The 13,422-nt window shown below is 42.6% G+C and overlaps 1 protein-coding gene across 1 annotated transcript; it reads right to left on the reverse strand.

Annotated features, from left to right (window-relative positions):
* Positions 1-6,031: 6,031 nt before the first annotated feature.
* On the reverse strand, positions 6,032-12,622 carry LOC117263572 (tubulin beta-2A chain). Its single transcript, XM_033637083.2, has 4 exons — positions 12,369-12,622; positions 11,880-11,988; positions 10,491-10,601; positions 6,032-7,469 (listed from the first exon to the last, which is right to left on the reverse strand). The coding sequence occupies exons 1-4, from the start codon at positions 12,423-12,425 to the stop codon at positions 6,385-6,387; spliced, it is 1,362 nt and encodes a 453-aa protein (XP_033492974.2). The 5' UTR covers positions 12,426-12,622; the 3' UTR covers positions 6,032-6,384.
* Positions 12,623-13,422: the final 800 nt, after the last annotated feature.

Genomic DNA, 13,422 nt, shown 5'->3' on the forward strand with positions numbered 1-13,422 from the left:
TATTGGAAATGATGATGAGGATGTTCTCATATTTTAAAGTTTTGCACCTCCTGTCGTAATAAAATCAAACTGAAAAAAGGGCGGTTGTATTGACCCTTCATTCTGGTTTCAAATGTGTGTTTGGATGCAACTCCACATGAGATTTTTTTTTTTTTCCAATGCAACGTGTCGGTCATGTAGCTTTCAACAGGAAGGGCATCATTCAAATAAACTGTGTATTTGTTTGCACTGCAAATCAGGTGCAAACAAATACGTCCTTCCACGGTACTCTTTCCAAAAGGGTTTGATAACTCTGCCAGTCATAATGTCTAATGCTATTTCTACTAACTTCTACTGCTTTTGGTTTGGTGGCTGTTGACTCAACACTCCACAGACTTTGATGTGTATTTGTGTAGGTGCTAAGTGTTTCGTTAACTGTCAAATGCACTTAAGGAAACCATCCAGACACATTTAAAGTCGCATGACAGGTTTAAGACATAAAATCCACTCCTAACTTACCTACAACATGTTTGTTTGTCACTTAAAATGCTCCATTCGGTGAGGTTTCAAGAAGATTTTGCTTCAAGCTTTTCCAAGCAGACAATGGCATCCCTATGTAGAACGGACACAACTGGTTTCTTTGTAGCTCACTTAAAAAGATTCAGTCATGCTTAATGTGAACAAAGAAGAGAATGTAGCAGATCAGGATTCCCTCATGGATTAGGATACAGGTCATACACAATGCAGGTAAAGTCTGAAAATGGCCAGAAAGTGGTTTTATATGAGATGTGGTTGCACAAAATCCTCCTTGCATCTGCCTAACTAAAGCTGAGACTTAGCTCTTGGGCATTTTTCTATTTATTCTTTGCATTAAAGAATTAGGCCAATCCCAAAGGCATCTGAGTGTTAAGATGTGACCTGAAGGAAGATGCACAAACGTTAAAAAAACGTGCTCTACTGCTATCTCACATGCCAAACACCCAGTCATGCGGTCAACAGAGGTATGGTCAGGTAGAGTTAATGTGTGCTGTATGTTCCAAGTGTGAGCACTTGTATTTGCATCTTCTTTATAATAACCACAGTTAAGAAAAACGTCCCAGTTCTAACACATGTTCGAGTACTTGACAGTGATTGTGTTTCCTAGGGGCTGCTCAGCTGCACAGTAATTCATCAGAGCACGTCAGAGAAAGTGGTTTGTTATCTAACTTTCACTAAGGTGTGTATCCTTGTGGGCAAATACCAAGTCTCAGAAATAGCAAGAGTGAGTTCTCTGTACTCTGTCTTGGGAAAAGTTAATGATGAATCTGAAAGCACGAAGCAGGAACTGGTTCTCAGGCTGCTTATTAAAGTGTAAAAGGAGATTAAAGAATGACTCCTGTTTGGCTAGTTATTCCTCATCATATCCGCTTTTTTCTTATTCAGAATAACCCACTTCTGTTGTCTCTACTGTACCACTGAAATCCAAACAATGAGCTTTATGAACTTTTAAGTATGACTCAGCAGTTTGAATATTTGCTTGTGTCAGTGCAAAATATGCAAAAAAAAAAAAAAAAGATCTCATGGCTTTACAGATTTCTCCATATATCTTACGTGGTTTATCTCATTAACTGCCCTGTTTCCTTACTGTAAAGGGGCATTTTTCAGTTTGTGTATGTACATTATTTACATAATCCTCAAGAACTGAAGAGTGTATGAATTTTGGCTTAGAATGACAGTGATATCTGACTTGATTTGTCACCGAATCCCTATAGACCCCATTGTCCTCTTAGGGCACATTGACACCAGGATAGTCCGGGGGACTCGGTTCGATTGGGCGGGGAATGCCGGCCTGGATAACGTCACGCATTTACAACAGTTTGTGGGCGGTATTGCCCGAAACAACCACTGACCAAGAAGAAAAAAAGCGTGAGGACTAAGAAAACCTGGCTCATCAGTTGGCCAGGACCAAAAACGGAAATCCATTCCCTTCAGTCGGCTTCACCTCAAAAACACCAAACACCAAAAATTCAGTGTGCTCTATGTCACTTCCTCTCTTTGGTTCGCTGGATAGTCCATTTGCATTTCCCACTGTAAGCGAACTGCACCAGGATTCACTTGAACCGAGACCCCCAGTTCAAATAAGCGTTCAAGCGTTCACACCACTCCAAACTAAACGAACTATCCGTAGAAGCAGACCAGGGTTCGTTTGAAGCGGACTAAATAGCACCAGTGTGAATGCGTCCTTAGTTAATGATGACTCTAAACTACTACTATCCACAGCAAAGGTCAACAAAGCAAAGTCCTCAACTCTCATCACATATTTCCAGGCTCGGATTGTTAGTATGATTACCTAACAACATAACGGAAAGGAGAAATGAATGTCTGTGTTTATCTTTAGCTGGATTCGGACATGTTCCTCTGCCTGTTGCTGCTCCCTCTCTCTCCTCGTTCGCTCTTCAATTTCAATGAGTTCTGCGTTTGTATACGTCCGTGTACATCTGTCTACTCCGTGTTCAAATAAATAAGGTCCATCCAGATCCAGTTGGTCAAAATCAGGTAAAAATGCAGACATGTTTGTTGTGGCAAGTCAAAACACTCACCCAGAGAGTGAAAGTCTGGCTCTGAAATCTCACGTCTCGCGAGATTTGAGTTGTTGCGAATTGTTGAGAAGTTCCCGCTGGAGTGACCTTACAAATGCAAGGAGTTACTCTGTTTGGAGTAGTCATGGCTGAATTTTTACCCGAATTTTTTTTTTTTCGTACTGGATAAGTGTCAGATATTGAACATCCTATCACTCATTTAGACAAAAGTAGATTGGAAAATAGGGCCCAGGTTGAAAAAACATTAGTTCCCCTTTATAAAAAGTTGATTAAAAAAAAGTACCCCTCAAATAATACCAATAAAGTGCTTTATTTGATACCTTTTTTTCCTACTCCATTCGATACCCATCATGGGAATGGGAGTATTGAGTTGCGTTAAATGTCACCAGGTGCCACAGATGTGTGGTATAGCCATATTTTTTGGTTGCCTTTTAACGCTTAACTGCCAACTCCATCAAATACATCTCACTGGACCTTACCACACTTCAAACTGTACAGGTTGTAGCTGCTGCAGTAGTGGGCCAATCATAAATGGCATTGAATCAAAGAACGATTGCAGTAATTGGCTGCAAGCAAAACAGAAAATCGTAATTTTTTTTTCTAGATCAGGGTAAAAAAAGGATCGAATGCAGGTATCCTTTGGATTGGATTGGATTGGACTGGACTTGTTCGACACTACTTGATACCAGGTTATTTTTGACGATACCTTAAAAGGTATTGAGCTCTACACCCTACACACTTTTTTTCTGTTTCAGTTTCAGACACATTTGTCAGTGGACATAGTATTCTAACAGTTCAAAAGACTTATTTGGTTCACTGAGATGGTCTGACATCTGATAACTAAACAGACCTGTTACTCTTTTTTTTCTCTCTCTTAGGCTTCTCCTGATCTTGCCTTTCTACTGGGATCATTTCTTTAAAATCAGCATTTGCTTTTGCTCCTCGTTTTGCCAGAAGAAGAGAAAAAGCTTTAATAACAACATGACTGACGTCTAATTTATTGTCAATAAGCAAAAAGCCTGTTGCAATGACCTGTTTTCCCTTAGGCTCAGAGCAAAAATAATCGCTGCTCTGCTTCACTATCTGGGTTAGGTTTTTTTCTGTTTTGTTGCTCTGTTGGCCATCAGTCATATCAAAGCAGATGTTTTTCATCAGCTGTCAAAAAGGAATTTGGGTGTGGCTAGATGGCTACCATATTTCAAATTCAAATCCCTTAGAGAGTAGTTCAACAGCCTCTTTCTGCCCTAACTGTCTGAGCTGCAATGTGAGCTCAACTGTCCTGTCAGGACGCCAAAGCATCATATCAGCAAGTTTCAGCATGTCGCTGTCATGGTGTGCTTTACATTCTTAGGCTGTCAGTGATTAGCCGTGTTGAAATTCTGCTTACAGATTACTTTCTCTGTACGTTCTGTAAAGAGTTATTTATTTGCTGTCACCGGGCACCTCCCTGGTTGCTTGGAGGTGTGTCAATCTGAAGCCTATCAGCATTAAAATGCAATACATCAAGATTTCATGGTGGCTCCTGCACTTTTACGAAATTCAAACCAAACAAGAAGTCAATTTTAGGATTACATGGTTTGGTTTGATTTATGGTTTGACTTTACATGTTGCAAAATGTATCTTAGGGGTTGCTATTTCTCATCTTAAGGGAATTGTGTGCATTAGTTAAAGGTATGTTTGGCCTTAACACAGGTAAACAAGACAGGCGATTTAAGGATAAGGCTGGGGAAGTCTATATTTTATCACTGTCAATTTGTCTGTCCGTCAGTACTTTTTAATTTCCCTACTCTGTCTGTTGCACTTACCTCCAATCCCAATAATTCCTATTGAATATGTAAATCTGTAGAAAAGGCAAAACAGTTCCCTAAGGGCCTCTTCACACCCGAGAATCCAAACAAAGTTTTGCATACATTTGATCCAATTATTTTTAATTTCACATTGCAATTATGTAAGCACACTCAAGATCTATACATGACACCAAGGCCTACCAACATGAGCTGCCTCTCCCTGTACTTGACATTGATTGGTCTGTACACTGCTCTCCTGCCTCATCCTCTCGAAAAATAATTGAAGTGTTTCCGTGAGTCTTTTCCAAATGACTCTTTATAAAGTCATCTCCTCCTCTCCCCACATGCTACCACAGCTCATTTTGTTCTGTTGCATTGTAAATGGACAAACGGAAACATACACCATACATTTGTTACCACTTGACAACTTTCCAGCTAATTTCCCCTCTGCTCTGCTCAAACCCTCACACACACTACGCACTGAGGCACTGCATTACTCTTATCACTTGACGATAGCTAAAACTTCCTGTAATTAGTCCAAAAGTCTAAAACATCCCAAAAATGTTTTCACACCAGAAACAAACCCATTATGTCTCAGTTTGATCTAGACAGAGATTTTTAAGACCAAAGTTCAGCTGTTTTAGGTTTAGGGGAAGTTTCATGCCTGTAATTTTCTACGTCTTAGAGTGCTTTCAAACCTAGAGTTGTCTTGCTTTGGTCCGAATCAGGGACTAATTCATGGAGTTCGTGTTTTCACGGCAGCATTTACAGGCAGACCAGATAAAATGCCTTACGCGAGAAAGCTGCTCTTGATTGGTCCAGATTTCCATGTGGGAAAAATCCAGGAAGTAAAGCAAACGTTGAAGAAGAGTACACTTGCAAGATAAATGTGACACTTTCTAATGTCACAATGGAGGGACAACTACGCAGGTTGATTTTAGCGCTGCTCATCGTGGACTATATTGCTGTCATTGTTCATTTTAGTCAAACCATACAGTTTGAAAACGAGGCGCGGCTCCAACTAGAAAACAATGTTTTGATGCATTGGATGTGCTGAACGTGCATATTAAGGCAGTACAGGAGGAGGTGCACATTAATAATCCTCCAGGACTGTAACATGCTCATGTTTAACCCAAACAAGTGACAGTTGGTTCGGATCAAGGTGGGAACACGTTCTCACCACAAACCAACCGCACCAAAACAACTGGACTATGAACTTCTTCAAGAGATGGTCTCTGTCCGGTTGTTTTGGGGTGTACCCAAGTGTTGTGTTCACATCTGCCCAAATGAACTGCACTTAGGGGGGCAAACGAACTTGAGTTCAGTTGAACCGAACCAAACAGAACAGGTGTGAAAGCACCCTTAAAGTAGATGTGAAAAGGCCCTAAGACAGCACAGCACTGTGGTTTCTAGCAAAGACTACTCAAACAGGAGTAAATAGAATATTTGTTGTGGACTATTTTCTGCAGCAGATTTGGTGTGCTAGCACATACTGATTGCATTAAGACTGTGAATGTGGAATTGACTCAGAGTACCACGCTTATTGTAATGTAAGAACATGTCACCAGAGTTTTATAGTAAATATATCACATATTACATTTAAAACAAGGACTTATGTTGCAATAGCTTCAAAGTTATCCACATTTACACCTGTGTAACTATCAAATAAAGACATGACGTCAAGTATTGACAGGACTGGATCTTTTATTGGAGGTTTGAGACAGTGAATGCATGTTGAAGTAAATGTTACAAAACTGTATTTAAGACAAGACTGTACTCATTTTGACACTGGCAAAGCATGACTTGGAAAACCATTTACTATAGTACTTGCATATTTTTAGGTTCTAACACCACTCGTGATCTTCGTCAGTATAAGCCATATCTATATTAGCTAAACAGCTGTATTTCATCATGATCTGCACAATGTAGTTACACACTTGCATCTCTAGAATACTTCTTATGATCTCACTGCGCTGTCCAACGACAATGAATATTTTGAGGGACTGTTTCACTCAGAGTGTCATGTCAGTGTTTTACAATCAGTGGCGAGCGTCATGGCGGACCTCTTCCTCATCCTCTATTTCATCTTCTTCATATTCGCCCATCTCATCAGCTGTGGCATCCTGGTACTGCTGATACTCAGACACCAGGTCATTCATGTTGCTCTCGGCCTCGGTGAACTCCATCTCATCCATTCCCTCGCCGGTGTACCAGTGGAGGAAAGCCTTGCGGCGGAACATGGCCGTGAACTGCTCAGAGATCCTCCTGAACAGCTCTTGGATGGCCGTGCTGTTGCCGATGAAGGTGGCAGACATCTTGAGGCCACGGGGAGGAATGTCGCAAACTGCGGTCTTGACATTGTTGGGAATCCATTCAACAAAGTAGCTGCTGTTCTTGTTCTGCACACTCAACATCTGCTCATCCACTTCCTTCATTGACATACGGCCACGGAAGATAGCCGCCACAGTGAGGTAGCGTCCGTGACGAGGGTCACAGGCTGCCATCATGTTCTTAGCATCAAACATTTGCTGTGTGAGCTCTGGCACGGAGAGGGCGCGATACTGCTGACTGCCCCTGCTTGTGAGGGGAGCGAAGCCGGGCATGAAGAAATGCAAGCGGGGGAAGGGCACCATGTTGACCGCCAGCTTTCGGAGGTCGGCATTGAGTTGGCCAGGGAAGCGGAGGCAGGTGGTCACCCCACTCATGGTGGCTGAAACCAGGTGGTTGAGGTCTCCGTAAGTAGGCGTGGTTAGCTTCAGGGTGCGGAAGCAAATATCATACAGGGCCTCATTGTCGATGCTGAAGGTCTCATCAGTGTTCTCCACCAGTTGGTGCACAGAGAGAGTGGCGTTGTAGGGCTCCACCACAGTGTCAGACACTTTCGGGGAAGGCATGACGCTGAAGGTGTTCATGATACGGTCAGGGTACTCCTCGCGGATCTTACTGATGAGCAGTGTGCCCATTCCAGACCCTGTGCCTCCGCCCAGTGAGTGGGTGAGCTGAAAGCCCTGGAGGCAGTCGCAGTTCTCGGACTCCTTCCTCACCACGTCCAGTACGGAGTCCACCAGCTCAGCTCCCTCAGTGTAGTGACCCTTGGCCCAGTTGTTTCCTGCTCCACTTTGACCTGCATGATGCATGCAATGTTTAAAGACAAATTATATTGGACAAATAATGGTGCCACTTTCTGCTCAGGCATAAAACAGTTTTATAAATTGTACCATGACTTTATCAATGGATTGCCATAAAAGTGTATACAGACATTCATGGTCCCGAGAGGATGGATCCTAATGAATGTGGTGATCTGACTTTTCCTTTAATGCCTCCAGGAGGTTGACAATAGTGGTTTTGACTGAAATGTCTCAAAAACTACTGGATGCACCGCCATGAAATTTGGTATGGACATTCGTGTCCCATTCAAGATGAATTCTAGTAACTTTGTTGATCCCCTGATTTCATGTAGCGCCATTACATGGTCAAATTTTCAAATTGCCTAATACATTCCCGTCAGCCGCAGCTGTACTGTGTATTTAGCCCAATTAGAATGTTATAATTCCAAAACAGCCAAGTCGCCAGAGGAAAATATTAGCATCGTATGTTTCTGCAAACCACCATTATTTTACATTTGTACATTTCATATCAAGACTTCTAAGGGAGCGATCACACCGAGATGAAACGCTAGAAAGGCGCCGCCAGTAAAACCATTGTTTTCCTATGATACGGCGCGTCTGACTGGCGTTCAAGCGTCTTTTTAGATGGGCGTTTTTCCGGGGTCCACGTCATTGGTCCGACAGCCCATTGGTTTGACATCCCATTAGTCCGACTGTCCACGGTGCTGAATGGCTTGCGGCGGGTGTATTTCTACCTTGATGGCGCGCCGCGACCGGCTCTGGGTCAGCTGGGAAAGGCTTGAGGCGGAGCGGGCTCACGGCTTATGTGTTTGTCACTTTCTTTTTCATTTTAACCCACACCATGATCTTTTCCTGACCCTAACCAAGTGGTTTTGTGCCTAAACCTAACCAGACCTTAACCACAGGGCATCATGATGATTTCGGAACGGACTTCGGAACAATGGGTTTAATATGGTCAGAACAATGGGATGTCGAACCAATGGGCTGTCAGACCAATGGGCAGTTCCGTTTTTCTGGCGTCTTTCTAGACGCGCATTTTTGTAGACGCTTCTTTTTAGATGCGCGTAGATGCTGAAAAGTTAAAATATTTTCAACTTTTTGAGTGTCAGACGCCAGTAGCTAGCATGCATTGAATAAGCGCTTCCAGCGTTTCAAGCGTCTTTGAAGCGTCCACGTCTCTAGCGTCACATTTCTGTGTGATCACCCCCTAAAGTGACATAGGGGAGCGTGGGGCACAACCTAATTCGAGGTAAATTGTAACATGGACTTTTTATGTGGATACACAGGGTCGATTCTTTCGTGCTTCCGGCCAGTTGACCACAATACCACCAAACAGTGATCCGTGAAATTCCACAGAAATTGTGTCAGTGGAGTTCAGTAACAAAGTTTCCACCCAACATCAGTAAATTTCTTTGGCATTTTTGACAACTGAGCTGTCTATGTAAGTCATCAAATCCAACCATATATTATTTTAATAACTGCCTTGTTGCATAAAACTATGTAACATGGTGTTATAACTCGGCCGCCTATAGCACGTTAACTCTATTTTTGCACTTTAAACTTATGTTCAGTTTGAACTAATGTCTTTAATTAAATGAGATATACTTTGTATTCTTAATTTGTCATTGTTGTAATTATCTTATTGACACACATTTTCACAGTCTTGTCAACATTCATACATTCAATACTCATATTTTTTTACTCATATTCCATGTACATTTATTGGTCCAACCATTGAATATCAATGATAGGCTAACCGATGGTTGGATACCTGTACGGATATATCCTCCCCCTCATGTAGATGGAGAGCTATAGTATATAGATGGAATTGTACTGAATTAATTGTGTTAAACAGACTCTGTCACCAAGTCTTACAGCTGACCCTCTGCCTGTTACAATTAACCCCACCCATAGGGTACGTTGTTATATTTTGCTTCATTTCACTTCTGCCAATTCTTGATGTGATGTGAGATGTGCATGTTGTTAGCATAAAACAAAAAATAATTCATTTCAAACAGTTTTAATAATCGGCCCACACTAAAATGTGTTAGTTTGTGTCCCACTGCTAGCATGTGAGACTGCAGACCACTGTTTGAGACCGACAACAAAACTGGGTGTTTGCACCATAACATTATCTTTTTCTAACCATAACCAAGTGGTTTTTGTGCCTAAAAACGTTAACCACAGCATTGAAATTTTTAGTTTCAGCATAACACTTTACAAATGTTGCATTTCTGTGGTTTGCAGAAATATACAATGCTAACATTTATTCTCGCGATTGGTTTTGCTAAAAAGCTAAACTATATGGTGACCACGCTAAATAGTATATCTCCTAAACATCAACATGTTAGCATTGTCATTGTTAGCATGGTGCCCTGCTGCTTTAGCATTCAGCTCAAAGCACCACTGTTCCTAAGTACAGTGTGACAGAGCTGCAGCATGACTGTAGACTTTTAGTGTTTGCAACCCTAACGGTGTCCTTCTTACTACTGATCTACAAAGCAATATTAATGGCAACCTTTGTAAAGTACTTCTTGTTAGAAACACTGAAATACCTTACATCATTTATTATAAATTAGGAAATCAGAAATTTCAACATCATTAGTAAATGCGGTTTTAGTTCTTTAGCTCTATTAGACATGCTAATTGATATTTCTGGTAAACTATATTTCTATAATGAGTCATCCTGTGGTGGAGTTTACTGGCCCCTGCACCCTCACTTGTGAGCAGCACTGCAGCATCACCTCCTAGTAGATTTCTTTTCTGCTGAGTCACTGCGAGAGCTGTCTCAGTCTGACTCAGCTGCGCACGGACAATGCATCACACCACTGGCACATCGCTGCAGAAGCTACGTGCTGAAAATATACATTGCTGCACAGCGCTCTCAGGTGAAGCTAAGTCCAGCCTGACAGGACATGACAGCAGCTGCTGACACACACACACACACACACACATAATGTATGTGCAGCTGGTTCAGGGTCAGTGCTGGTGACATGGTGATTTATTGTTACACTCACCAAAGACAAAGTTGTCAGGCCTGAACAGCTGTCCAAACGGGCCGGAGCGAACTGAATCCATGGTTCCTGGCTCCAGGTCGACCAGGATGGCACGAGGGACGAATTTGCTGCCTTTGGATGAAGAAGAGCAGAGAATAGAGGAAGAGAGAGACAATGGACGGAAGGGTGGAGGAAGATATCGACAGTCTCAGTGTGATGATGTCAGAATATTTGTAGTGAACCATGGAATTATTAAGTACGCCAATCCAAAAGGATATAAATACAGCAGTGTTGTTTGCCAAAGTGATCTTTTAGATAAACAGTCTTTTGTTTACAGGGTACTACAGCCTGTCCTCGAAGCTGGATATCTGAAGACATCATGGTGCCTTCGATTGTTTGTTTCTTGTCCTTTACTTTGTCTGTAACCCTTCTTGCAAACAAACTGCTGCAGCATGCTGCACTGCTTATTCTAGACCGGTGGGGCTGACAGAGTGCTGAGCTCTGCAGAGTGCATTCAAATAAAGCTGCATTCTTCCCCTACCCATACCTCTTTTAAAAGTCTTAATGTTACTTGCGTCTGTAAATGTCTCCCAGTGTACTCTCTTAATGTGAAGGAGACATTAAGTCATGGGATGCTTAGTCAATCCACACTCAATAGTGACCCAGTAGGTGACACTGAAGCTGACATGCAACATGGAAACAAAGGATCAATAATGCTTGCTGCTAGGCAAAATGTTAGCAGCAGTAGACAGCAACAGTGAATCAGCTGTTTAGGCCCATATGCAGCTCCGGCACAGGCCTTTCATTTACGCAAAGCCGATGAGTGATCTCAACCCTGTCTGAGATCTGCACCGACTTGTCCTTCCTCCAACAGCATCAGTTCACAGGCTGAGTCACTAGACACAAAGCTGCGTGATTAGTGAACGTCGTCGTTTGACTGTTCAGTGCATGATGACACGCAGTGCATGTGGAGTGACCTTCAACATGCCACGTCAATGAAAATCAGATACTGAGATGAGACCAAGGCACAGTGAGCGCGGTGAGGGAAGGGGGGGGTCAGCTATACAGAGACTGCAGATACCTGTGCTCCCTATAGAGTGAGACAGAGAGAAGGAGAGAGACAGAGAGAGAGAAGGAGAGAGACAGAGAGAGAGAAGGGAGATATTTTAGCAGATTCACTGTCCTAATTTTCCCCTGCACTCATACTGGGACCTACTTTCCCCTCTGCAGCTAAATTAGTGACATGAGCATACTGTTGCATTTAAATGAGGTCTGTGTAGCATAAGCATTCATGCAAGAATAATGAGCAATGGAAACAAAGCTTAATGTAGTGGTAAACTATTCAGATGCAAACAAGTTGTTTATTAAAAACAAACTTTCACTTTTATTTTATTTGATTTATTTTTTTACCTGATGCCTCATTGTAGTAGACGTTTATCCTCTCCAGCTGCAGGTCACTGTCACCTTGGTAACTACCGGTGGGATCGATGCCATGCTCATCACTTATCACCTCCCAGAACTAAGATGGGACAAACATGATACATGAACTCAAGTTGTTGTGGTCATTTAACAATATTTACAACATGGTGTGAGTTAAAGCGCGTGCGTCAGGTCTTATTTTAGTAATTGCGCATCTGCTTGGTGACACAGTGACACGAGGGGGGCCACATCACGCACGGCCCAGCTGGACCGCACCCTTCACAGATATAAACAATTACTAATCCATCTCAAACTTTAAGAAAAATAAGACATATGTATTTATATACGCCCAAAAGCGCCAAACTAATTACCGAATGACGCGAATCTGTGCATTTTTCAAAACAAAAACAACACATGGCACAGTCTGCATCACAATTATTATTATTTTTACCCTCCTAAATTGAATGATATCATGTATACCTTCGCCCCAATCTGATTTCCACACTGTCCAGCCTGGATGTGAACGATTTCCCTCATGATGCGCTGCGGATGCGGGCAGAGAGCGTCCTGTCTCGACTTCACCGGCGTCCAGTCTTCAGTCTCTTGCCACTGTGTTTCTCAAAATCTGCACTTGCCTCATTTCTAGGGCGAGTGTTGAGCCGGCGAGATAGATAAACGTGCTGCTGGTCAGATGACGTTGCACGCGGCGCAGCATCCACATCCCTCCCAGCCAATGGGAGCGCTCCGGTTTGATGCAGTGGGCTAGAGGATCATGCCGCATCATCCCCCTGACATCACCCTGTCCCATGCAGGGGAAATGTAGCCTGGACTGAGGTTGTTCCATAAAAGCCAGAGTAATGGTTTCCGTGCCAGGAAATGTAAAACTTTAGAAGTGCAGTAGTGATTCAACATACATTAGCAACTATAAAGTGTTTAAAAGAGCCTTTGCTTTGAACTCCAGGTTGAGACATTTAATTTGATATTCTGATTAGTCATATCAACCCTGACTTTAAACTTGAATATTTCCATGTTGTATTTTGAATATTGCAAATGATCCTTTGAGTTAAACAAAATGCTACAGCCAGGGCCGGATAAACTCGCTTAGGGACCCTGAGGGTAAAAATGAGCTGTGGGCCTCCACTGAGCCCCCAGAATCACAGAAAACAGCCAGTATTTTTCACTGCCACCTTGTCCCAGATTTGCTTTGTGTCATCTGTAAAAATTTTAACAACTTTGTGCATAAGTAGTAACTTACTAGATTCTAACACAGGGGGCCTCTAAAAGACAGTTACTCAAGATTGGGTAAAAAGCAGGAGCCACCCTGGGTAGCGCTCTTAGTTTGTGGTGTTAGCCATACTAGCAGTGTGGCTCTGGGGTGGTGGTTCTCAACCAGTGGTCCAGGGACTCTCAGGGGTCCTTGAGTGAGTTCCACGGGTCCCCAGAAACAAGACATTCTCACTCTGACCTCATCACATATTGACGTTTGGTCATGGATCTTCCACGTCCACATATGACGTGAGAGGTACCCTGGGTG

Source organism: Epinephelus lanceolatus, chromosome 12 (assembly GCF_041903045.1).
Source record: "Epinephelus lanceolatus isolate andai-2023 chromosome 12, ASM4190304v1, whole genome shotgun sequence".
Taxonomy (NCBI): Eukaryota; Metazoa; Chordata; class Actinopteri; order Perciformes; family Serranidae; genus Epinephelus; species Epinephelus lanceolatus.